Genomic DNA, 27,446 nt, shown 5'->3' with positions numbered 1-27,446 from the left:
ATTGCACACAAATGATTACTCAGATACCTGTTGCTACTTCAGAATGTAATTTAACTTTCTTGAACAAACTGTAGACTTCTGCTCTAATGAGGAACTCCCTAGTACTCTCTTTTTTAATTATCAGGAAAACAGCATGTAGGGTGGGTAGGGGGCAGAGAATAGAACTGCCTCTCCCAGTGCCACTGTTCTGATCAGATTTGGAGCTCTGCAAGGCTGCATTCAAATAAAAACAAAACTGTTGCGAGATCCAGTCACAGGGAAGCAATTTAGAAAGGCTGAGCTTTAGCAACCACATCAGGAACTGCCTCAGAGATCGTTCTGCTAGGTGCATCAGGAGCAGTTTGTCAGTCTTTGCAGTTGTTCACACACCCTTTGAGAACATCGCGGAGGGTGAGAGGGGGAAAGGAAGACTAGAACCTACCTTCCCCCAGACAATCCGGTATGGTACCAGGCCACGAGCCCAGATGACTGACGCTTTTGTGAGCTGTGTGGCATTTTGGAGGCTGGGAAAATGCATCCCAGCCTCCAGATATCCCACAATGCACTGTGCAATGAACTAGGGCTGCTCATGTAAAGAGCTTCTACATGTAAAAGGCTGGTGCTGCCATTGCACTGAAAGTGAGAAAAGTTGCCACAGTCCGGGTATTTAACAAGTTGTTCTAGTAAAAACTAATCAGCCTACTTTTCTTTCACTGTCTCTACATCTGGACTAAATTTGGTGCAAATCAAGGTCCACAAGTTAGATCTCTTGAGCCTCAAATGTCCAAATGTTCATGTGTCCACCATCTTGGATTGGAGTGGATGTCATCATTACAAACTGCACCACTGAGGTTTCCCTGTGTGTCATTCATTACTGCTGTTCCAAATTTGGTTCAGATTGGTTAGACAGTCCTCAGGTTAGTCCACTTGCACCTCAAAAGTTTATGCACCCACCATCTTGGATCAGGGTGGGTGACATCATCACAAACTACACTATTGAGGCATCCCTATGTGTCCATTCAGCTGTAGCAAATTTGGTTCAAATCGGTTAAGTGGTTGACAAGTTAGCCCACTTGTGCCTCAGATGTTCATGAGTCTGCCATCTTGGATTGAGGTAGATAACATCATCATAAACTACACCACTGAGGTGTCCCTGTGTGTCACTCACTGCAACTGTACCCAGTTTGGTTCAAATTGGTTAGGCAGTCCACAAATTAGCCCACTTGAGCCTCAGATGTTTACAGGGCTGCCATCTTGAATTGAAGTGGTTGACATCATCACACACCATGCCATTAGGGCATCCCTATGTGTCCCTACAGCTGTAACAAATCTGGTTCAAATTGGTTAAGCGGTTCACAAGTTAGCCCACTTGTACCTCAAAAGTTTACATGGCCGCCATCTTGGATCGGGGTGGATGACATCATCACAAACTACGCTGTTGAGGTGTCCCTCTGTATCCTTACAACTGTACCCGATTTGGTTCATATTGGTCCAGGCGTTGCAAAGTTGATGGTGGGGGGACACGGACACACACACAGACACATGGGCACATGGACACACACACAGAATGCTGAGTGATCTCATAAGCCTATTGGAAAGTAGGCTAAAAAAGATGGGAAGGCAACACTGAAATGCACAACAGTTTGGCAACAACACCATCTGGGTTATATGGGAACCTGGCTGAGCAAATCTTGTAACTTCCGAGACAATAGTGAGGAAGTACCGTGATTATACTTGAGAATGTAAAACCACTCATTGCTCAATAGCAGAAGTGGGAGGATTCTATATATTGTCCTGCCAGCACAGAAGAGACACTTTGCTGATGACAGTCTGCAGGAAATGGATGTTATCATGGTTCAGAGCAATAATCTTCGGTTTCTTGTCTTGATAAAAGGAAATATTTTCAAAAACATTTCTACAGGAGCAGCTGCATTATAATTACAAGATAACTAACTTGCTGAAACTGATCTGCTCACGGCCAGCTACCGAATTTGTAAACTTTCCCCACACTTTTTTGAAAGACCAGAGGTAAAGATTAGATGAAATAGTGACTTTCTCTCTGTTTTTCTTTTGTTGTGATTTAGTGCCTTTGCTTTCTAGCTTTCCATTTCCCATACTCATGCTAATTCTCGGGATTGCCGCATAAGCCTGTATCTCTTATCTCCTTCTCACTGAGAGCAGCTTTTTTAACAATGCCATCTGAGTGACAGGTAAAAACTACAAAGGTGCATACAGAGTCATTCATGGTGTCTGCTGTACAACTGTGGAAGTTTGTTTCCAAGTAATGCCATAGCTAAAGCTTGGTCTTTGCTTTTGAAAATGAGACTTTCATGATTTTGCCAGCGTTGACTAATCTGAGGTTTTCTAGCTGTTGTTGGACTACAACTCCCATCATTGCCAGCCACAATGTATTGCAGACAAGGTTGTGATGGGATGTGTTCCACAAGTGCTGGAGAGTCTCAGTTAGGCCACCCCTGTACTATTCATTCATTCATTCATTCATTCATTCAATTTATTTATTTATTTTATGCTGTCTTTCTGTCTTTATTTATTTATTTTATGCTGTCTTTCTGTCTGTGACTGTCTGTTGGTATCTGGTTTGAACCTTTGGGAGAGGTGTGCAGTTATAGTTTAAATAAACGCTTACATTAGAAAAATAGGCTGAGGGCTCTAAAATGCATGCGTGTCAAAGAAAACAAAAGGGGAAACTCCTTTATCTGCTAAACATTATTGAGTGCAAGGGTAAGACAGCAGTGAGGGCAGGGTTTATTTGCAAAATTCCTGGAGCCTTGATTAATTAAATGCATGGGTTTGATGAATTAGCTGGACTAATTCATCAAGCATAGGGATGAGGTCAGTTCCTTTTGCTGGTTACTGAAGCATCAGTGCTAGACAGGGCTAGAAGGTGTTGTGTACTTGGAACAGTTCCGTGTTAGACAGGGCTGACATCCTGACAAAGGCAATGGCAGTGTGCCAGGAAGATGTACTCATGCTTCTCTATTTTGGCCTTACTTACATTTCTGATTTAGCTGTAGCAGTAAAAGCACTGGACGAAACAGCCATCTGGACTCAGCCTCCATGTCAGGTCTGGAAGGACTGACACAACCCTTTGCCACCAAGGGGTGACTAATGGCAGTGACCCAATCCTGTTAGATCATATGCATCTCAGTCTTGTCAATGCTTCAACATATTGTCTAATCTCACATCAATATATGTGGGATGAAGCATACTTACTTCATTTCCAAGGCTCATCCAAAACATGTTGTCTGGGCTATTCACCATCAACAAAACTAGGCCCTCATGGTTCTCCAGTTATCTATTCCATGAATTGACAGCAACCATCACCATGTGAATGCAGTCTAGTTATTGCCTCCACCTTCTCCCTGCCTGCAGGTGAAACACGACTAGGGAAGAGGAAGACGCGACCATTCCCCAACAGAGGCTCGATGATGGCTGTGATGACACCAACAACGTCTTCTGCAGAAGCAAGTAATTCTTGCTGGACACCTAATAACAATACTGAATGCCAATGTCTCCATCACACTTTTGAAGAAGGGATTGTCTACATCATCAATCAGTTCATCTGCCTTTTTGGCCTACTGGGGAATGGGATTGTCCTTTGGTATCTCAGACGGCACCTCAGAAAGAACTTCTTCATTTTCTACGTCTTCAGCTTAGCAGTGGCTGACTTTGGCTTTCTCCTTTGCTGCCTCTTTGTTGTCATAATGTTTACTGCTGAATATTTTCGTGGCTGTAATTTTCCATGGTGCACACAGATGTGCCCATTGTTCAGGCTGGAATTGTACTTATACAGCACTAGCATGTACTTCCTAACAGCCATCAGCATGGAGAGGTGTCTCTGTGCCATTTCCCCATTCTGGTACTCTTTCCACCGCCCCAAGTGGTTGTCTAGTGCTATAACTGGGGTGCTGTGGTCCTTTCCCATCCTACTGGCAGGCATTAATATTTTCTCTTATTCTTTAACTATAGAACAACTGTGTCAACATCTGAGCACAATAATCGTTATTGCAAACCTTTACATCTTCACCCCCATCATGATTCTGTCCAGCCTGATACTTTTCATTAAGATGAGGTGCTACTTCCAGGGACGCCAACCAGGACACCTCTATAGAACAATCTTACTCACTGTCCTCTTCTTTTCCATTTTTGCTATTCCTCTCAGTGCAAAACACTTACGGATAGGGTTTGCACATTCTAAGTTCCCTGAAATTTCTTATTTGCTTGCTTCTGTGAACAGTAGCATCAACCCAGTCATTTACTTTCTAGTAGGAAGCCGCAGGGAGAAATGGTTCAAGGAGTCTCTCAACTTCATCCTGCAAAGGGCCCTGAATGAGGAGAAAGATTCTAGAGAGACAGGGAAGGTCTCCAATACCCAACATGGAGATGAGAAACAGACAAAGTCAGAAGACCAGAGGCCTCCGTTACCTTTGAGTGAAGTGGGCTCTTAACAGAAATGAAAACCTATAGTATCTGCAATGTATATTCATTCATATTCCCCACTTGGCACCTTAACAACAGTCATACTTGACAACAAAAATTGTGTATTTGTGTGTGGGAAAGAACTCAAAGCTTGTGAAAATGTTGTCCACTTTAATGTTTTATTACTCTGTGTATATCCTTTTAAATGAATAAACATCACTGAAAGATAGAGAGTACTGTTTACATGTACAGAAATGAAGATTTCTACCATGAGGTCTGAAATCTATAATTTTCAATCCATAAAAAGTGCTTGTGGCAAGAATTACTGAAATAATGCAAGTATTAGGGCTGTTCATCTCATCAAATCGAACTGATAATCGGGTCCAAATCAATGCAGGTCCTAATGGGGATTTTTTTTAAAAAAATAGGAAATGATTCTGATGAAAAATGTCTCTGATATCTGGAGACAATGCAATAGCATACCGAATTTTGTCAGTCTGGACTGATCATTAAATCATGCTTAAAGCCAAGTGAGTGAGGTAGGTCCACTCTTAAGGAATGAAAAGAACAGAGTGATAATCCAGTGGTGTGGATACAGAGTTTCCTGGAATGTCTCAGGAAGAGATATTTCCAAAACCTTTATTTTCCCACAACACAGATGGTATTGCTGTTCTAGAATGGCCAGCACAATTCCTCTAGAATAGTCCTCTCTTATAATGCCATCCTAGATATACTTTGCCACTCCAGCATACCAGTTCTATGGACTACCTTGGAGACTCTTCCCTTGCTAGCAGAAAAAGATCTAGGTAGGTGTTAGCAAGGGGAGAGGGTGGCACATACCTACTTCAATAGTAATCATGGAGAAAATACTCAGAATGCTGGTGATCAAGATGTATGCTTTTGGATTCCAGCAAATAATCTCACAATCTGAGTGAGAAATGACTTGAAAATTGACTCGAGTTGAAATATTAGGGTCTTTTCTGAATTATGTTCATTTGAATTTGTCTTTCAAATCTGAATGTAGTTCTGAAAAGTAAGTTGTTGACAAATTTTGTCATGCTTCCTCCCAATTAAAAAAGCAGAAGAAAATTTATTTTTAAAAAACAGGAAGATAAATTCTTCCTGTTAAACTATCTGTATAAAAACAGATAGTTAAATCCTTAATCAAACTGGAACTTCTGGAGGAAGTTGAAAATTCTTTGTTTTATAAATTTATAATTTATAAATTTATTGTGGCTGAGGATGATGGAGGTCTTTATTAGCATCTTGTTTACTTACAATGTCAAAGCATTGTAAGTTCCAAATATATGATAAGGCAATTGATTATAACAACCATTTTGTTACAGATTAATCTGAAGGCTGACATGAGAAAAAACCCAGAAACAAAAGTCATAAATAGAAATGTTTGGATCATTTGGATAAAATCTGGTCCAGTGAATAGGCTGATGTCTCCTGGTGCAGAAGTACAGCTAGTCTAGCCCTGTAACCTTTGGTCAAAATAGGGGTAGATCATATCCCATTTGAGAAGGAAAAATAATAATAAAAACCTGTGTGACAAACACAGACCTCTATCATCCTGAAGCGAGAGCATCATTCCACATCTAACAGACCTTCCCTTCACCATTTCCCTAATCTTATCTGACTCAGGAGATAGGGCCATTTTGCATCTTACCAGTCAGAGGGGAGGAAATTAGAATACTTTTTGAACTACGGAGTTGCCTGGGCCCAGATCACCCCCTCCCTCATGTCTTTAAAGCTAGAGGACAAAGGCCTGGCCAGTGTCCACCCTTTTCCATCTGCAAATGGGTGTTCTACGGGAGAGTGCATTATGCCCTGAAACCTAATCTGTACTAGTCCTGTCAATAACACTGTGGGATGACATGTACCTCGGTGTGGTCTTTGTTATTTTACTTCTTCTCATAAATTAGGGGTTCCCAACCTGTGGTACTCCAGATGTTGCTGAACTATAACGCCCATCATCCCCAGGATTTATTTTATAAATTCATAATTTATAAATTTATTGTGGCTGAGGATGATGGGAGTTGTAGTTCCGCAACATCTGGAGTTCCCAACAATTGAATAGTAAGGCGTTGAATTTTTACTGAGCGAGCTCTTATTCTATTATGAATCTAGGAAAGATCTTGTTGTTCAGTCTCTATACTCTTTCTCTACAAGACGTGGAAGAAACAGGTTCCAGTCTAAGCATCTATGGACATAAAGTGTGCCTACAGTTTTATGACTGTATTTTGTGGGGTCACTCTGGCTCCCAGTGCCATAAGTGCATAGTACTTTCAGGTAATAAGTAGTGCACTTGGAGTCACTGATACCACTATCCATATAAGTAAAAAGGGCACATTTAGACAATATTACTGGGAGGTGGTGAATGAAACACCATAAGGCATTTAACTTCATTAAGGTCGATCCTGGAAGATGGAGTTGCAGAACACAGAACATGAAGTATAACTATGGTTTTCCTTCTCAAATGGGGTACAGTTTTGTACCCCATTTTGACCCCAGGTTTGACCAAGTTTTAAGCAACCTGGCTAGGAGAATGTCTATACACTGCTGTGTGCTATGGAGGAAAGACAGCATATAAGTGTAATTCATTGTATCTGTCTGTCTATTAGGGGGAGGAGCAATCCGTTACAGAATATACACTCTATATACACAATATGTCCCTGTTACAGAATATACACTCTAGGGATGTGCACGAATCAAAATTTGAAGGGCGATTCATAACACATCCCCTGCACCTTTAAAATGGAGAAGAGCAGGTGCATATCTGCTCCCCTGCTGCTCACCGCCACTACCTGAATCAGCAGTGCGCCTCCCAGCTATTTTGATGTGCTGGCGGTGCTCTCTCCCAGCTGTCTCCGCACAACGCCAGTACACCTATGGCCTCCTGGCATGCGTGGGGACCATTTGCCTGGTCAGCAACCATTTACCATCTCACCACTGCCTCACATTCCCTCTAAAGCTTTTTCCCTCATCCTGCCTCATATTCCCTTGATTGTACAGACCCCCTGCCATTCTGCTGCCACCTCAGTGGAGGGAGAAAACAAAAGCCTATAAAAGGAAAAGGGAGCGGAAAGGAACATTTAACTTTATAAGAACAGACTGCTGTCCGAAATCTCGGAGAGCCGCTGCCAGTCAGTGCAGACATTACTAAGCTATGGACCAATGGTCTAACTCAGTATAAGGCAGCTTCCTATGGTCCTATAAAGTTTTTAAAAAGCTGTCGGACAGGACAACTTCTTTCTGTAAGTAGTGCCTAGCAGGGCTGCTCAACTTCGGCCCTCCTGCAGATGTTGGCCTACGATTCCCATAATCCCTGGCTATTGGCCACTGTAGCTGGGGATTATGGGAGCTGTAGTTCAAAAACAGCTGTGGTTCCTAAGTTGAGCAGGTCTGCTAGCATTCTCACTGACCCCTCAGTGTGAACTCTTCAAGCTGAATGCATTTATTTTTCATTCTGGGAGGAGTAGAGAGAGATTGTTCTGTTTACTCATTCCAGGTTTCCAGGAAGCAGAGTGAGTTCAGGAATGGGAAAATCAGAATTCCAATCTCATAAGATCCACAGGCCAGATGTTTACCATCTCAGGAAGTTGTGAAGAAATGGAATGGGAGGTGGAATGATGGGATGTTGATGGCGAGGCCTCAGGAGTGGACGCTGTTGCTGCTGCTAAATGAACATTGTGACCAACCACTGTTAATGATCCAGTTTAAGTTTAAGTGCCAGAACAATTTTGAATGGCTTCCAGCACCAAGGATCAGTGCCACATAGGCTAGGGCTTGAAATTATTGAAATTATAGGCTTGAAATTATTGCTGGTAAGTGGGATTTGACCAAGATAGTTGTCATATGTTAGTTAATGGAATCAGATGTGATTAAAGAGGACCACAGTGAAGAGGTGATATTTACTTCAGTACCCTCTCTGAAAGAAATCCAGTTTCAAAGAACACTGCTTGATTCACATCCATAAAGGTGTTCAACACAATGGCAGATCTGAGTCTTGCACAGTGCCCAATCTTGTGAAAATGTGTTAGACTTATAAGTTTTCTGTAGTGGCCCAAGAGAGCGAGACAATTTCCTGTGATGCAATCATGGAAGAACATTTTAAAAGTACCTTTCATAAAGAAGCACTGAAAGCATTCTGACTGATGCCATTTCCAAAAGTGCAGGCAATGCAATGCAGACAAATGGAAAGTAGTAATGAAAGTGCAAGAGGAACTTGTGATCTTGATTGGTTCTGTTATGATTTACGTAAACAATGATGCCAAAAGACTGACCTTATCTGCCAATTTATTCCCTAGCTGTGCAGTAGTGGCAAAGATTGTGAATGCATTTAGTATGAATGGGAATGGGCTGAAAAGTATTGGGTTCAACAAACTTCAATACCTCACTCCAAAGACCCATGAATTTCTTGGGTGCATTGTGAACTGCACACAACATTTTTGAGGAGAGTTTTCTTCTGCCTCTGTGTTGTGACCATAGGAGGCTGCCATCTGCTGAGTCAGTTCATTGGTCCATCTAGCTCAGTAGTAATGTCTGGAATCACTGACAGTAACTTCAGGCAGGGATTTTTCTCAGCCCTACCTGGAGATGCCAGGGATTAAACTGGGACCTTCTGTACGCTAAGCAGATGCTCCGCTCCACCACCGAGCTGTGAACGGGCCCCCTTTATTGACAGAACCCAAATGGACAAAATTTATGTTATGGCAAAGGTGGTGACAGACTCACGGGAAGAAGAGCAGCACTTCCTTGGCACTGCTGAGGCACAAGATCGAGGCAAAAGGGCATATGTGCTGCCATGAAGTCTGCATGCACAAATATGGAAAGTAGGAAAACCAGAGTGTGATGTTCACCATCACCTTTGGGTCCTCTCTAGTTACAGATGGAGCAAGTGCCAATGTAGGTGCAGGAATAGCTTGTGGACCAAGTTGGAAAGGATGCATGAAGGGAGCTCAGACACCAAACTTGCGCCCATCCTCAAGATTTGGTGTGCTGTGCATAGGTCCAATCTGGCATGGCAGTCAGGGAGTAACTCAGTTGTGGAAGTGAGTCACAGAGGGAAATTGTGGGGGGAGATATGCCTAGTCTGTGTGGGTCTGGGGGCACCCTCACCCAAGTACATCCCCTGATGCTGAGGCACACCAGCGCAGAAGACATTGCGGGCTTCAAGCATGGATGTGTGGCCCTAAAATGCATGCACCTGTGCTCACAAGATTTTTAAATGTCCATTCAGTTAATTTTAGACCCCACTCAGGCTGAATCAGGAAGGCCCCACTCTGAATGCACATGTGCACACACTGCCTTGATACTGCTGCCCAGAACAAAACTCATTCCGCACACAGAAGAAAAAATTTAGAGGCAACACTGTTGGCAAGTGCTTTCTTCAAGGGAGAGGAAAGAAGTACCCTGCTGGGCTGACGAAGAAAGTGCTCGGGCATTGCTGGTGCTGGGTTAGCAGCAGGCCTGATAGCAGGTGCGGTGTCAAAAAGGGCACAGCGCCCTGCCCACCCCCAGCCTGTCCCAGGGCAGCTACCAACTTTCCTATGCCACTGGTGAGTCATATTTTTCAACAGTTTTGAGGTGTGTTCTTTTTTCCACAAGTCAAGGCTTTGCACCCGTGAACTCTGACAAGCGGCTGCTGACAACAGCATGGCTTGCTGTCCACTGGTGAGAGGCAACTTTTGAAGTGAAGGAGAAGAGCTGGTCTTGTGGTAGCAAGCATGACTTGTCCCCATAGCTAAGCAGGGTCCACCCTGGTTGAATATGAATGGGAGACTAGACGTGTGAGCACTGGAAGATATGCCCCTCAGGGGATGGAGCCACTCTGGGAAGAGCAGAAGGTTTCAAGTTCCCTCCCTGGCTTCTTCAAGATAGGGCTGAGAGAGATTCCTGCCTGCAACCTTGGAGAAGCCGCTGCCAGTCTGTGAAGACAGTACTGAGCTTGATAGACCAATGGTCTGACTCAGTATATGGCAGCTTCCTATGTTCCTGTATATTTAGCAGAGGGAGAGCAAATGCTCCTGTTCAGTCCCAGCACAGTTTCCCTACAGGTGCATCTTGTGTTCATTTTTTGGACTGTGAACCTTTTTGGGACAGGGAACCATTTTTTAAATTATTATTCTTTTTTAATGTAAACCGTTTTGTGACCTTTTCTGTTGAAAGGTGGTATGCAAATCTAATGCTAATTAATCTGATAAGGCTGCCAAGGGTTTTTGCATTCAACTAACTGAATTCACCTCCAGTCTTCTCAATGCAGTTCTAACATCCTGGTATGCATGTTAGGGATGTGCACGAACTGGTATGTACACTCCTGGAAGGCAGTGGTGGTGGTGGTGGGGAAAGATCCTTTAAGAGGCAGGGAGGGCGGCCTTACCTGCTGCACTGCTTCGCCGGCGCTCTCCCCAAAAGTGTTGGTGCGGGGCTGCAGCATACCTGCTTGCAGCCCCGGTGAACGTTGTACCGGAAATGGCTGACACACATGCAACACAGCAAGCACGCACATGTTCATCGGCTCTTTCTGGTATGACGTTCACTGGGGCTGCAAGCAGGTACATTGCAGCCCCACACCAACACTTTTGGGGAGAGCGCCAGTGGGGGGAAAGCAGCGGGACAGGTAAGGGCATCCTCTCTGCCCCTTAAAGGACCCCTGCCTCTGAACCAGCTTGAACGTCGGACTTCTGAACACTGGACCTCCTCTAGAAAAGGAGTGCTGAACCAGTTCTTGCATATCCCTAATGCATGTTCTGTGTGCTTCTAGAACCCAAGAGAAAAGTCAGCAAGAGGCTTCCTCACAAGCCTTGATAACCATGAACTGCTGCTTTTCCTGGCTGACAGCCTCACTGTATTCTCTGTACCAGCAGAACATTCTGTATCTTAGATATAGACAGACTTACATTGAATGTAAAGAAGAATCTGCACAGATGTAAAAAGTCCCCATGACTTGGAGGCTGGGTTGAAGAACTACAAGAGCAAATAGAATGATGAAGAGATGAACGTAAAGGCAGTGAAGGAGACCTTTACCAAACACATCACTAACTGCACCTGACTCAGAAGAAAGGTGCAGTTCTGAAGAAAATAGTGAAGAGTGCTTTGCTCAAGAGCAGGAAAAAGGATGACGCAGTTTCTATATATGCTATATAATGCTCTGCAAGCACTTTGCTGATGACAGTGTGCAGGAGATGGTTGTCCTCATAATCTAAGTGTCTTGTCTTGATGAAAGGAAATATTTTCAAAAACCTTTCTACAAGGGCAGCTACATTATAGCTACAAGATAGCTAACTTGCTGAAGCTGATCTTCTCACAGTCAGCTACTGAATCTGTAAACTTTTGCCACAAATCTTTGAAAGATCAGAGGAGGGGAAGAGAAAGGTTAGTTAAAGTAACTCTTTTCTCTCTGTTTCCCTTTCATTGTGATTTAGTGACTTTACTTTCACAACTCCATTTCCTATTCTCCTGCTAATTCTCAGGATGACACCATAAGCCTGTATCCCCCTCACTCCCCGAATGCTCAGAGAAAGGTTGAAAAATATTTTAGAAGAAATTCTGAACACACAGTTGTCCCTTGCCAATTGTGGGGTTGCCACTCGCAGATTTGAGTGTCTGCGACTGGCAAACTGTCACCCATCTGGCCAACCGCGACTTGAGTACTCATGGCTGGCACCATTAAAAAAAAATCTGCCTTTTTTGGCTGATTTCCACAGTCACAGGGTCAATCTGAGGGTCAGAGGGTGATATCCGGGAGTCAGGGGGTGATTTGGGGGGGTTTGGTGTTGATTTTGGGGGGTTGGGGGTTGATTTTTAGGGTTCAGGGGGGTTATTTCTGGGGTAATGTGGTCATTTCCCGGGGTCAGGGGATCTGTTCCCGAGTCATAGGGGATTTTTAAAAACCTTTTTTTGGTGTATTTTCAGACACTTTGGCACTTCCAGTTCCTCTAACCCCCTCTCTCCCATTGAAGGAAATGACTTCCCTACCACAAATTTGCCAACCATGAGGGTTCCTAGGAATGGAACCCTCATGGTTGGTGAGGGACAACTGTACTTCTCGCTGACCTGCAGATACCAAATTTTGCATGGACAATCCTGCCACTTTTATTAGCTGAATGCACTACTTTTCACACCAGAATACATTCAGGGAAAGGTTTATTTTTATTTTTGAATTTTTAGAAGAAATTCTGAACATACCTTTAAATACCAGATTTTGCAGGGACAAGCCTGCCACTCTCCCTTCTTCTTCTTTCCATTGCAGAGGTGTTGCTAGGTACTTAAAAGATCTGGGAGCTGGGAGTTGGGCCCATAGGGCCTGGGCCTGACCCCACATTTTGACAATTAAACCACTTCATGCTCTCTAAAGGTATCCAATATTCTTTTCCCCACTGGTTTGCTTCACTGCTAAAAATGAGGATTTAATAGCTACTGAATGGAGGTTTCAGAAATGAGTAATCAATGGCTGCTGGACTGGTGGCTATAGGCCACCTTCCACCTCAGAGGCAAGATGCCTCTAAATACTAGTTGCAGGGGAGCAACAGCAAGAAAGAGGGCATGCCCTCACTTTTTGTCTGTGGGCTTCGCAGAGGCATCTGGGGAGGGGGGCACTGTGTGAAACAGGATGCTGGGCTAGATAGGCTTTGAGTTATATCCATATCCATCAGGGCTGTTCTTATGTTCTTAAAAATCTTCTTTTTCTCATGCATAAGATTTATCCTGCAATCAATACCCACACAGTTGAGAACAAGTGTAGTGTAGAGATTAGAGTGTTAAGATTAGCATTTGAGGACTTGCGTTTAAATCCTTTCCCATTCAGTCATGAAGCTCACTATGGAACTTTAGGTAAGACACACTCTTTCTCCTCCAGATCTTCCTCACAGGATTGTTGTGAGGATAAAAGTGGGAAGGAAGAACTCTTTGGAGGAAGAACAGGATGTGTGTCATAATAAAGTATATGTATATGTGTCTATAACATATACATATATATGTTGACTTTTAGCCACATACACTCCAATCTTATCAAAAAGCATATGTGACTATTTAGGTATATATACCACTGATCTGATTTCAAACAGGACAGCAGAATAACATACATGGAGTTACAGCAAAAAAAAATTAAAACAAATAAAAATAAATAGCATACTGGGAGTTAGCTTAATTTCTTAGGATTTAAAGATAAGTAAGCATTTCAAGGCCAAAAAATTTTTTAAAATTAGTTTCCTGTGATCTGACTTACAAAGACATATGGGGAAGAAAGTGTATTAAAAAGATAAAAAAGGATGTACTTTTGATGATGGAGAGGGGGAAATGCTTAATGTTCATTTTAGCATTTTGTGAAGCTACTTTCAAGAAGTTGGGGTAAGTTATTGATATATGAGCTACTGTTACATGCACAAAGCAAAGTAAAATAATCATTGAATATTGTAAGGAGGAACATGGGATAGAGCACCATTTTCTCATATATTTTCCTACATAAGCCATTTTGAGAACTTTGCTGCTAAAAAAAGCAGAATATAAATATTTTAATAATATAAGGCAAAGACACAAGGAACATACACACCATATAAGGCAGTAACAACAACAACAACAACAACAACAATAAAGAAAGTAGTAAACCACCTACATGGAAGATTAGATTAGAAAATAAATCGTCAGGCTTAGATCAGATGCTAGTAAATGGAAAGATATGAAGGATAAGAAACTGAAGAATGAAAACATCAAACAGTATCTGATTCAAAAATACCATCTAGATTCAAGGAAAATTACAGAAGTGCTGGAAATAATAAAGCAGCAAATAATAGCAGTGTCAAAGAAGATTAGCAGATACAAAGCCAGAATTGCACAACACAGGCAGAGTCTCCAATTCCAGACAAATCAGAAACACTTCTATCAAAGCATAGAAGGAGAAACTGCAAGAAACCCAGAAATACCAAATAAAGAAGAAACAGTGCAATTCTGGGAAAAATTATGGGACAATCCAACAGATTACAATAAAAAAGCAGGCTGTGTAAAAGAGGTCAAAAAATGTAACCAACAAATGCAAGATCTAATAATAACACCAGAGTTAATAAGTGAAAGAGCAAAGAAAATTAAAAATTGGACTGCACCAGGTGGTGATGAACTGCATGGCTTCTGGCTTAAACATCTAACAGGCCTTCATAAACAACGATCAAAACAGTTCAATCACATTTTGCAAGGAAGTGATATTGAACAATGCTTAATAACTGGGAAAACTCACCTCATAATGAAAGACCCAGCAAAAGATGCAGTTCCAAGTAATTATAGACTGATAACCTGCCTGCCAACCATGTTCAAATTATTAACTGGAATAATAGCAGAGGAAGTAATGCAACACCTATCCTCTCTAATAAAACGCTTGGTGTCCGTCCGTGGATGGACACCAAGCGTGCGTTCGTGCCTCGACTGTTCTGCGCGTGCGCAGAGCGCACGCTCAGAACAGTCCAAGGGAGACACGACCGCCAGCACCCGGCGGCCATCTTGGGCGGCCAGAAGTGGCCGCCTGAAGAAGCCGGATAAGCGGTGGCGGGGGACACTGGCCGAGGCGGCGGCAAAGCTGCCGCCTCGGCCAGAGGACACAGCGTGGCCAAGGCGGCGGTGGAGCCATGGCCGCACCGCCGAAGCCGGGCGGGGGGAGGAGGCGGCGGGGGAAGCCGGCCGAGGTGGCGGCCGAGCCGCCACCGAGGCCTGGCGCCGCAGCCGGGCGGCTTGGGGCCCTTGCCTGGCCGGGGAGACCGGCTGCGGCATAGAGGCTGGCGGCAGCGCCGCCACAGCCGATATCCACCTTCCCGCCCTCCCAGCTGCCCGACTTACCCTTCCCCGTACCCCCCCCCAAAGAAATAAGGGCCTCCGCGGCCGCCGGAACTGCCCTCCCGCCCTCCCAGCTGCCCGAGCCCTACTCACCCGAGTCAGCCCGCAAGAGCCGGCCGAAGTGCAAGCATGTTTTCAAAAGGTCCAGAGAGGAGCTCGCGGACAGAGCTCCTCTCTGTGCTAAGTCTCTTCCCGACAGTCGGGAAGAGACTTAGCACAGAGAGGAGCTCTGTTTGCGAGCTCCTCTCTGGACCTTTTGAAAACATGCTTGCACTTCGCCCGGCTCTTGCGGGCTGACTCGGGTGAGTAGGGCTCGGGCAGCTGGGAGGGCAGTTCCGGCGGCCGCGGAGGCCCTTATTCCTTTGGGGGGGGGTACGGGGAAGGGTAAGTCGGGCAGCTGGGAGGGCGGGAGGACGGTTATCGGCCCCTTCCCTTCCTAGCGCCCGTTATTCAACGGGCTAAAATTTACTTGTTAACCAATAAACAGCTTGCAGTTGAACAGAAAGGAAATTGCCCGAACACCAGAGGCACAAAAGACCAGCTGCTGACTCACAAAATGATTTTAGAAAATTGCAAGAGAAGAAAAACAAATCTGAGTGTTGACTATAAGAAGGCCTTCGACTCATTGCCTCATACATGGATACTACAATGTTTAGAAACAACTGGTGTCAGCAAAAACATTCAGATATTTAGAAAAAAAGCAATGAGCATGTGGAGTACACAGTTAACAATCAATGGCCAGACACTTGGACAGGTTAGCATCAGAAGAGGTATTTTCCAAGGGGACTCATTATCCCCTCTGTTGTTTGTAATCGCCATGACTCCACTTTCACAAATACTAAACAAAACAGGCCTTGGATACCAAACATCTAACATCAAGTAAAATAAACCATCTGTTCTACATGGACAATTTGAAGTTGTATGGAAAGTCGCAATCAGAAATCGAATCAGTGCTAAACACTGTCCGTATATTCAGTAGCGATATAGCAATGGAGTTTGGACTAGATTAGTGTGCTGCATTAATAATGAACAGAGGAAAAATAAGAAAAACAGAAGGAATAGAACTGCCCAATGGAAGCAAGATCAAGAACATGGAAGAGGAAGAACATTACAAATACTTGGGCATTCTCCAGGCTGATAACATTGCACACACTGAAGTTAAAAGAAAAATTGGAAGTGAATACATCAGGAGAGTTCGAAAAATCCTCAAGTCCAAACTCAATGGCGGGAACACCATACAAGCCATAAACACCTGGGCTATACCTATTATCAGATACAGTGCAGGAATAATAGACTGGACCCAGGCAGAGCTAGAGACGCTAGATCGCAAGACCAGGAAAATCAGGACCATCAATCACGCTCTGCACCCCCGCAGTGATGTAGATAGGTTATACCTCCCTCGCAGCTCAGGTGGAAGAGGAATGCTGCAAGTCCATCAAATAGTAGAGGAGGAAAAAAGAGGCCTTGAAGAATATATAGAGGACAGTGAAGAAGATGCACTTCAAATGGTCAACAATGCGAAACTATACAACACCAATGAAACAAAGCAGGACTATAAGAAAGAAAAAGTAAAGAACCGAGTAGAAAAATGGGAAAACAAGCTACTGCATGGCCAATATTTGCACGATATAACCGGAAAATCAAACATCACCAAGACCTGGCAATGGCTTTGGTTACTTGAAGAAAGAAACAGAGGGTCTAATATTGGCTGCACAAGAACAGGCACTAAGAACAAATGCAATAAGAGCAAAAGTAGAAAAATCAACAACAAATAGCAAGTCCCGCCTTTGTAAGAAGCCCATGAAACACTGGACCACCTAATCAGCTATTGTAAAAAGATCGCAGTCACACAGACTGACTACAAACAAAGGCATGACAAGGTAGCAAGGATGATACACTGGAACATCTGCAAGCTACCTGCAGCCAAAAATTGGAGGGAGCACAAAATTGAAAAAGTTGTAGAAAATGAAGATGTAAAAATATTATGGGACTTTTGACTGCAAACAGACAAACATCTGCCACACAATACACCAGATATCACTGTAGTCGAGAAGAAAGAAAAACAAGTCAAAATAATCAACATAGCAATACCAGGTGACAGCAGAACAGAAGAAAAAGAAATAGAAAAAAATCACAAAATACAAAGATCTACAAATTGAAATTGAAAGGCTGTGGCAGAAGAAGACCAAAATAATCCCAGTGGTAATTGGCGCCCTAGGTGTAATTCCAAAAGACCTTGAAGAGCACCTCAACACCATAGGGGCCACAGAAATCACTACCCGCCAACTACAAAAAGCAACTTTATTGGGAATAGCTCACATTTTGCGGTGATACCTATAACAACAATATTGATGATAAAATTTATCTGGGATGCATTCTGGGATGCCAGAACTTTCCCTCCCTGCCGGCGGCACTTTCCCTTGCTAGCCAGCCTGGCCGGCGCTTTCCCTCCTCCCCACCCACAGGCGGGCTTTCCCTCGCTGGCTGTCCTGGCTGGTGCTTTCTGTGCCCTCCCGCCCACCAGCCAGCCACCACCGCTGCCGCTGCTACCATTTTCTCGCCCCGTCACTATCCAGGCAGCTGCTTGCAAACTCTTGTGAGAGCTGCCACGCATGGGATTAGCGATGGGTACATTCCATTAAAAAAAATCCATTAAAAAATAATAAATTTATTATTATTATCATATTGTTATGAGAAAAATCATAACAATATGATAATAATAATAAAATAATAATAATAAACAACTTTATTTGTTAGCCCCACTCACAACACAGCATAAAACCATCAAGTAGAAATACATAACTCATGGAATCACAACACACCAACGCCCCCCCAAACCCCAATACAAAACAATTTAAAATCTTTTTTTAAAGTCAGTTTTAAAAATCAGAATTTAAAAGGCCTGTGTGAACAAAAAGGTATTTACTTGGCATCTAAAAGAAAATGATGAAGCCAGGAGAAACTCACTGGGGAGGCTATTCCATAAATGGGGTGCCCTCATTTGGCAGGGGCACTCACCTTGTTTGGTATTCAAGGTGAGTTTGAGAGAAGTTCAAAATCTTATTCCTATCACTTCTTCTGGCTGTTCCCATAATAGGAGGGTTCCTGGCTGCTTTACCAGCTTGTCCTTTGGCCTGCTGGTGCTGCTGTTTAATGCCAGGTCGGTCCAGAATAAAACCTCCATCATTCACGATTTAATTGTGTAGGATGGGGACGATGTGGTTTGTATTATGGAAACCTTGGTGGGGGAGCTGGGAGAGATTAGTCTCTTTTTTCAAATGCGTGCGTACACACACACACACACACACACACACACACACTTCATAGAGGGGGGAAAAGAGAGAAACACAGCGACTGTGAGGGGGACAAATCACACACACAAAAACCCAGATAGGGTTTTTAATGTTCACTTTCTTTGACAAGTCCAGCAACCAGCTTCCTCCTTGTAGCTTCCCTGCTTTGCATTTCCATTCAAATGCTGAGTGTGAGGAGCACAAGAGACAGAACTCCAGCGGAGCCAATTAGGCTGCTGCTGCTTGTGCCAAGAGAAGGCAGGGTGGGCAGCAGGAAGGGAAGGTGATTAACTCCCCCCATCCCCTTTTCTGCTAGCGGCGGCGGCGGAAGCAATGGACAGCAGGCAGGGAAGAATCTCCACTTTGGCAGAGGCAGCACTGGCAGGAGGGTGGGTGGGAATTAGGCAGTGCGGCAGCAGCTCCCTCCCACCCCACCCCACCCCACCCCCACTGGCTGCCTCCAGAGTAGCCCGGGCTGGCTGTGGCTGTGTTCAGGTGTTCTCTAGCCTGGTCTCCAGTCATTTTAGTGGCCTCATTTTGGGGCCTGCAGGGGCCAGCAGGGACACACAATGGCCGGCAAGGTCCTGCAGGGGCTTCCAGGGGCCTGCAGGGGACAGAAAGAGCCTGCAGGGGCCCTCAGTGGCAGTAAGGGGCCGCCCTTACTGGACTGGCAGGTGGCCAGTCCACATGGGTCTGCAGTGGCCTGCAGGGGCAGCAGGGGATGCAAGGGCCTGCGGGAGCCCACAGGGGCAGTAAGGACTCACATGGGCCTGCAGGGGCCCACAGAGGTAGCAAAGGCCCACAGGGGTCCGCAGGGGCAGCAAGGGGCAGGGGAAGCAAAGGGACTGCATTGGCAGGAAAAGCCTGCAGGGGCCCACAGGGGCCCGCATTGGCAGCAAGGGCCCTCAGGTAGTACTCAGGGGGGGGCAGCAAGTGCCTGCAGTGGTTTGCAGGGGGCCCCCAGGGGATTGCAAAGGATTCATCAAGGTGTTTGCAGGGGCCACAGGGGCCTGCAGGGACTGGCAAGGGGGACGCAATAGCCTGCAGGGGCCAGAAAGGGCCTGTAAGAGCCCACAGGGGAAGTAAGGGCTGGCAGAGGGCAACGAGAGCCAACAAGTATTCGCAGGGCCCCACAGGGGCTAACAAATGCCTGCAGTGTCTGCAGGTGCCCGCAAAGAGTGGCAAGGTCCCACAGGGGACAGCAGGCACTGACAAGGCCCCCAGGTTCCTCAGGGGCCTGCAGGGGGCTGGCATGGGTTTGTAGGCACCTGCAATGGCTGGCAGGGGCCTACTGGGGCCCACAGGAGCTTGCAGAGCCAAGCAAGGGCCGCAGCGGTTTGCAGGGGCCAGCAAGGACCTGCAGGCGTCACGGGGGCCTGCAGGGGACAAAAAGCCTACAGGGCTCTGTCAAGGGCTGCAGGGGCTCCTTGGCCCCTCGGGGTCCATAATTGCCATCAAGCCCATAATGGCTGTAATGTATGTCTGAAGGTCCTGGCAAGGGGTTGGCAGGGTCCACAGGGTCCAGCAGGGTCCGGCAAGGGACCTCAGGAACCCGCAGGGGTCGACAAGGGCATGCAGGGGCACACAATGGCTGACAACTGCCTGCAGGGTCCCGCAGGAAGGGTCTGCAGGTTCGTGCAAGGGGTCTGCAGGGTCCACATGGGCCTGCAGTGTCCGGCAAGGGTCCGGAGTATCTGCAGGGGCCCACAGGTCCTCACAGGGGGTGGCAATAGCTTTGGGGGGCATTATTGCCTGGCAAGAGCCTGAAGGTCCTACAGGACCCAGAAACGGCCACAGGACCTGCAGGGGCCAGCAATGGCATGCAAGGGTATGCAATGGCTGGCAAGGGACTGCAGGGCTTCACAATGTCCAGCAAGGGGCCTCCAGGGTTGCAGGGGCTGGCAAAGACCAGCAGAGGCCATCTGTAGGTGTCTGCAGGCCCCTATGGACCCTGTGAGCCCTTTCCAGCCCCTGCAGGCTCCTTCAGGCCCCTGCAGGCCCTTGCTGCAAATATGGCCCCTGCAGGTCCTTTCTGAAACTGAGGGCCCCTGTGGGCCCTTGCTGCCCCTGCAGGTTCCTGTGGACCCTTGGTGCTCTTGTGGGCCCCTGTGGGCCCTTGCTCTACCTGTGGGCCCCTGCGGGGCCTTGCCTGCCATTGCATATACTGGCATGCATTTGCTACCCCCTGCTGGCTGCTGTGGGCTCTTGCCAGCAATTGTGGGCCCCTATGGGCCCTTGTTGTCCCCTATGGGCCATTGTGCTTTCTGGCCCCTGTGGGCCCCTGTCACCCTGTCAGTTCCTTGCTAGAACCTGTAGGCCCTTGCCGGTTAGGGTTAACCCTAACCCTGTAGGCCCTTGAAGGCCCTTGCCAGCAATTGAGGGCCCCTTCAAGCCCTTGCTGGCCATTGCAGCCTCCTGCAGGCCCCCGAGGGCCCTTGATGGCAATTACAGGTCCTTGCAGTTACCTGCCAGCCATTACAGGTCCCTGGAGGCCCTTGTTCGCCCCAGCAGACCCTGTGGGCCAGTTTGGGCACTTGTTCACCATCTCAAGCCCCTGCGGGCCCTTGTCGGAGTTTCTGGAGACTCTCCACCACCACAGCCTGGAATCAAAACCTAGTAAGGACTCGTTTGCTCACCACACTCCTTATGCTTGGGAATCTCCCTTTACTTGTAAAGGGGAAGCCTTGCCAGATTCCCCTTTACAAATATAGCAGCAAGAGGCAGGGAATTGCAGGGGCAGCAAAAACCTGCAAAGGCTCACAGGAGCATCAAGGATCCACTGGGGTTTGGAGGGCCGCAGGGTTTGGCAAGGACTTGGAGGGGCACTCAGGGGCCTGCAATTTTTGGCAAGAGCCCACAGGGGCCATCAAGAGCATGCAGGGGTTCGCAATGGCTGACAAGGACTCACAGGGGCCTGCAGGGCCTGCAGGTGGAGCAAGGGCCCACAGGATCACCAAGGGTCCATAGGAACCTGCAAGGGCAGCAAGGGCCAAGGGCCCACAGGGGCAACACTTCTCCCTGGCTGGCTCTCCAATCAGTTGCCCTGTCCTCCACAGTCTCCGCACTCCTCCTGCCATTGCCCGGCCACAGGGATGCCACGTTGCCACGTCCCAGGCTTCAATGCATGTAAAGTGAAAGAACCACGTTGGGGAAATCCCACTTTCCATTGAGCCTTGTGGCCCCTTTGTAAATCTGCACAAAAGGTATGGGATGATAAAATGGGCACAGTGGGAGAGATCTCCAGCAAAAAGGGCTGTGGAATTATGTGCACAAAGATATGGAGCCCAGGTGACACCAGGAGCTGGGCTACTTGGTTGTTTCCCAACAAAGATCACACATGCCAGGGGAGTGATACCACGTCACTTGGCAAAAATACCAATGTGCCGAACCTGTTCAGGAACCCGCAGTAACCCCGTCCATGGAAACTTTTTTGTTGTCCTATCGTACAAAGAAAGATACAATATGTATCCCTATAGAAGTCCTGTCTGTATCTGTCCATTTGCTTGGGTTGCTTGTGTTACTTGATCAGTCTGCAACGTACACTTTCATATATTGCCCGGCACACTGGACCTTTAATTGCAGTTTCCATACAAGCCATTTCGACAGCTTCCATCTGGGGAAGGGGAGGGGCACACACACAAGGAACCCTTTATTACGTGGTCATCCCTGTTACTGGGCAATGGCAGGAGTGCACAGACTGTGGAGGATGGGGCAACTGACCAGAGAGCCCGCCAGCGAGAAGCGTGGCAGGCATAGAGCTGACACATTTCTTGGCTGGTCAGAGCCGTCCTCTCTATGGTTTCTGGTGCAGCCACAGCAAAAACCCCAGGCTATGACAATGGCAGAATTTGCATGACATGATGCCGACTTCAAACCCGAGGTTTCAGCAGTGAAACTTACTATAAACCCAAGGTTCAGATTATAGTTTGGGGTAAAAACACTGGGTTTGCTTTTGTGATGAAACTGTGGTTTCACGCATTTGGATGACCATAAAACCAAACTTCTCCAAAACGGTAGCCCCATTTTGTCGTTATGTTCAATGGTGGCCAGAGAGAAAGCAGCTGGAGGTTCAGCTGGAGGACAGTTGGTCAGACAGTTAAGAAGGGAGAGAGGGTGAGCTGGACAGGGGCGTAGCAAGGTTGGAGTGGGCCCAGAGACGAGATTTTAAAATGCCCCCCCCCTCAAAGTCCAGGGCCTCCACACACCCCAGGTCCCCAAGGATTTAAGTCTGATATTTCAAATTAAGTATGCTGCCTGGAAATACATTTCACTGAATACACATACGCACACGTCACAATATATAGTGACATACATTGAGTACTATACATCTGTGCTACTTTTAATGCCTAGAACACACTAGAAAGACAAATTATTAAAATGGCCCCCTCGCTGCAGATTAGCAAAGGAGACTTTCAGCCATGCAGGGTGAACCTATGTTTGTTTTCTCAGAATTCTGAACAAATTCAGTCAAGTTTGATTCCAGGAGGTTTTTCACAGGAGGCTTTTAAAGCCCTTTAACACACATCTCCTCTGCAATGGAGCTGCATTCACATGGCCAGATTTACCCTGAAGTCCCTGCGAGTTATTGGGGAGCAGTTCACACACAAGAAATATAAAATAAAAGCACCACACATGCTTCACAGTTCTCACTCAGACCTTCTGGGTTGCAAAACAACTTGAACATAAGTGTATTTATAAATGAATGAATGGATGAATAAAATAAATATAATACTGTTTGTTCCAATAGTTTTTTAGATAGTATTTTTTTTAAGCCAGCAAATTTTCCAAGCTGTTTTAAAATAAATATTCAGAGACTTCTCAGTCCCACCCCCCATTATCAAAGCCCTATGGCAAGCAGATCCCTATATATCTGGGGGGGGGGCAGGAAAGGTAACCACAAAAAGGAGTTCACACTCTACCTGGCAAATGCTGGGCTGGGTTGGGCAGGGCAGCAAGTGGTCTTCTGCTGCAGATAACAGTGGTGGCCACTCTGGCTGCCTCCTCCTTCCTGGCTTGCTTGGGCCCTAATCGAGTTCAGGCTTCACAGAGGCCTACACTAGGCCTCCGTGGAAGCCCCGCCCACCCGCCGATCAGCTGAGAAGTGGGAGGAAAGGAGCTCTTTGCAACTTGTCTGCTGCTTCCATAGCGGGCCAGGAGAACAAGCAGGAGAGACGGCGAAGAGGGCAAGTGGCTGAGGGGCCTTGGGGCTGGGCAGGGGGCAATGGGGAGTCACGTGAGGTGCCTCTGGGGGGCCCCTCCAGGCAGTGGGGTCCCTAGACAACTGTCTCCCCTTGCCCAATCATTGTTACGCGTGTGGAGCTGGAGGTTTGGAGAAAAAAGGTGTACTGTTCTCTAGACTTCTCCTAGGAAGAGAAAAGAGGGCTTAAGCAGGAGGTCAGTGTGTTCTATATAAGAAAGCCATTGCCTGTGTCAAGACCTAAGAGAAAGGAGGCAGGTCAGAAACAAAATATCCAAGCGAGGAAAGAACTACAACTGTCTATTGTCAATTCAATTCAATTCAATTCCTTTATTACGATCACAGACCAGCACAGTTTACAAACAGAAGCCCAACCAAAAACACCTACATAACCTACAAATTTATGATATAGTGGTTAAGCACATACTTAAGCATACAGATAAGTTAACAATGATTCTTAATGAACTCCTGGCGGATTTTACTGGCTATTGAACAGAACTTAGCCACATTTAAGATCTCAGGTCATTCTGGTCATTTAAAAGAGAATCAAGATAAAACGAATCTGTACAACCTGGATGGCAACTAATAAAAGGGGTTATATGTTTACGCCATATATCTTGGTAAAATTGACAATAAAGGAGCACATGAGCCGTTGTTTCGATATCTCCCGATTTTCAGAGACAAGTATGTTCTTTGGGATTTTCTGATTGCTCCCTTCCAGGACTGCTGATTGCAAGGCATTACATCCTACCTGTGTCAGAGCTCTGTGGTATTTTGGCACAATTATCTGGTTTAGGTATCTGGCAGGGTTGAAGCTCAGAACTTGGTTGCCCAAATGGACACCAATGTCAAGGTCTGGCCCAAGGCCAGCGAAGTACACGGCTCGGCTGCTTGCTGTGGGTGAATGACAATTGTTGAAACTCAGCAATGAGTGGGAGTCAGAGGCTCCAATTTATGGAGCCAGTCGAAAGCTCCCAGGTGTCAGGATTTATGGCTTGTCAGCCTTCGATAACAGGCGCTTGCTCCTCCGCACCGCCTCCAGTTGTGACCTGCGTTTGAAACACCTGCGTTGCTGTGGCGTTGGTGGAGCTCCAATGCCTAAATCATCTCCCGATTGGTCGCTGACATTTTCTGCTGGTTCAGGATGTTGAGTCTGTTCTGAACTGTCAGCTAATTCCACTGCAGTCGGGCTCTGCCCTTCAGACATTCCAGACTCGGCTGAAATGCCAACAGCTTCCCTTTCTTCCTCGCTGTCAGAGCTAGGGGACATGACAACCAACAGGAATTGAGCCCTGATCAATTTGATGCTCCATATCGTATATTCTTTGTCTGAGTTTGACCCTGGCATTCTCATACCCAGCTAGGGCATTGCAAAAGACTCTGTATGCTTTTAAAGGTGCTTTTGTATTTTCCTACATACCTGTTCCTTGCAACTGGGTAACCACAAATTTTAAAGCATGCTAACCCAACATCATTCGGGGTGCCTTTTTGAAGTATTCTTGTAACCTACTAAGTGTTTTTACCTGTATATAAAAGCTGAGAAAGCCTCAGACGGAAGCAGTATGTAGCATTTGAATAAAACTGTTTTTCTTTTTGTTCTTTTCTTTTACAAGCCTCTCTGAGTGGGTTTTTAACTCAGGGGAAAGGGGGGCTGAAAGGGGGGTTTACTCTGGTGCAAACATACCTCAAGCTATCAGTTTTCTCACCATGTGTAGGCTTGCACATGGAGGATTTTTGCGTACTTTTCCAATAGCACAAGAAAGAGAGTTTTCCCTGGGATTCCACACCAAGCCCGATAAATGGGTGGTGGTGGCAGCCTTTAGAACCTACCAAAAATTACAGGAAAGTTTTAGGAGAAGCTTTGTCAGAAAGCTCAGCCGGGGTGATTCAGCATTTTTCTTCCCCTCACATGAGCTTGATCTGAGACAAAGGCTTTAATCTGCTACAACTTCTTTACACTAAAATTTCATAACCATCACACTTTTAAGAACTTGTGCTAAAGCAATAAAACTCTTTATTTTAGAATTATCAAGGAACAAATGTTTTATTTCCTCTCCTATATCGCTAGAAGAGGTACCTCACATTCACACACACATATGAAGGGGGAAAAGGTGATTTTTGCCCTCAGATTCTGCCAAAATAGATCTGACTGGTGGCAGCAGAAAAACCCTTAGTAGGGAGACCTTCAAATTACCCCAGAACCAATCAAAATGTGCCTTTTTTTTTTTTTTTACTCTTGAGGCATTGGCATGCAATGTTCCCAACCAGTCAGAGAGGGGGGCAGCATACATGCATGCACTCCAGTTAGCGGAACTTGTGGAGCTGAAATTGCCAGGGGAAAGAAGGATGCAGCAATGGCATTTCTCTCTCAGTGGGTGGGCATTGCAGGGGACTTTCCAGATTACCTGCTCAACAGTGGCAAAATGCTTCAGTTCAGGCAAATAGCATTCAAAATATAAATAGCAACACTACCAGAAGGGGGAGCAGTCTTGAGAAAACTAACAACCGGGAAAAACACCAACCTTTTTACACTGGACATACAACATTATAGAAATAAATCACAGCAATTAAATCCAAAACAAGGCATCCAAAAGGCGAACAGAACCCTGCTGACAGCGTAGGGACTGTGGTGTCATAACACAGGAAGCGTGGAAGCACACTTCGCAGATATGTCGTGACTCAGTTGCAGGGTCTAATCTGGAAAGCACCCAGGTAAATCAGTGAGTACTTTCAGGTTCCCTTTTGCCCCGTTAGCAGAAGCAGGTGTGATAGAGACTAGATAAAATAGGACCAGCCGCCACTGCTGTGAATGCATGATCTGGATGTGCACACATGTGGGGTTTTTTTTGGGGGGGAGCAGAAGCAATTGGTGAGGGGAGAAGTGAAAAGCCCAGAGATGAAATTGCTTCCTATAGGGGGTTGGAGCTGGGAGAGGAATAGCATCAAACAGAGAAACTCCAGAGGGAGCTGCCTGCCTACTTGATCAGAGTCCTTTTCAGCCAGAAAGAAAACTCATACATTGCCAAAAATCCATCCATCCATCCATCCATCCTTGCACAGAACGTCTGCATTTCTTCCTGCACTGTGGAGCCAGTTTGTTGTTTTTGTTGACCAGACTGTAAGGAAATGTAGCGAATGCCTAACAATGTGGCTTTTCTTAAAACATTTTTGCTGTTTATAGCTTTCAAATAGTTTTCTCACATGTAGCCAAGTTGCAGTGGTGGTGGTGGTGGTGGTGGTGGTGGAGGAGGAGGAGGAAGAGGAGGAGACAGGTGAGAAAATGAGCAAGCCTCTTATGAGAGATGGGCTCAGTAAGGTGAACATATAAACAAATCCCAAAACCAAACCACACAGACCAGCAAACTTTGGAGTTGCGAACGCAGCAGTGCTTAAATGGGGACAGGTCAGCCCTGGCATGTGGCTGTTTTGCAAGCTTTTGTTTGTGATCATTTATTTTAGCCTTTATGGATTCCATGATACTCTTGCTTTATTTCTACATAACAATACCTTTAAAAAAGGTTTGCATGAATTGAATTCATTTTGAGGTCAGGAGGATTTGTTCTCACATGTGTTTTTCAGAAGACTTTTTTCATTTACTAGAAGGCTATGACCCTGCCTCCTTTCCACCTAGGCTTCCCTTGTCCATATGAATATCATTGAGCCAGTGATGATGTAATTTGGTGTGCACATGTAGAATTACATTGCGTTAAATA

General features: G+C 45.9%; 2 protein-coding genes across 4 annotated transcripts in view; one reads left to right on the top strand and one right to left on the bottom strand.

Moving 5' to 3' along the window:
• Nucleotides 1-23,569, bottom strand: part of RHOD (ras homolog family member D) — a 100,573-nt gene extending 77,004 nt beyond the window's left edge. For 2 of the 3 annotated variants that reach the window (XM_053287469.1, XM_053287471.1), the window contains exon 1: nt 23,456-23,569. The gene's annotated coding sequence lies outside the window, so the exon portion shown is untranslated. The remainder of the gene's footprint in view (nt 1-23,455) is intronic. The other variant, XM_053287470.1, reaches the window with a different exon arrangement.
• LOC128341224 (mas-related G-protein coupled receptor member H-like) lies at nt 1,809-4,648 on the top strand. Its single transcript, XM_053287468.1, has 2 exons — nt 1,809-2,007; nt 3,373-4,648. Exon 2 carries the CDS (start codon nt 3,426-3,428, stop codon nt 4,446-4,448), a length of 1,023 nt encoding a protein of 340 aa, XP_053143443.1. The 5' UTR covers nt 1,809-2,007; nt 3,373-3,425; the 3' UTR covers nt 4,449-4,648.
• Nucleotides 23,570-27,446: the final 3,877 nt, after the last annotated feature.

Source organism: Hemicordylus capensis, chromosome 1 (assembly GCF_027244095.1).
Source record: "Hemicordylus capensis ecotype Gifberg chromosome 1, rHemCap1.1.pri, whole genome shotgun sequence".
Classification (NCBI taxonomy): domain Eukaryota; kingdom Metazoa; phylum Chordata; class Lepidosauria; order Squamata; family Cordylidae; genus Hemicordylus; species Hemicordylus capensis.
Note: the sequence above shows the minus strand (reverse complement) of the source record. Positions and strands in the feature narration are given on the sequence as shown.

Coding starts and splice junctions, on each gene's coding strand:
- LOC128341224 (XM_053287468.1), top strand. CDS start 3,426: ATGATGGCTGTGATGACACCAACAACGTCTTCTGCAGAAGCAAGTAAT.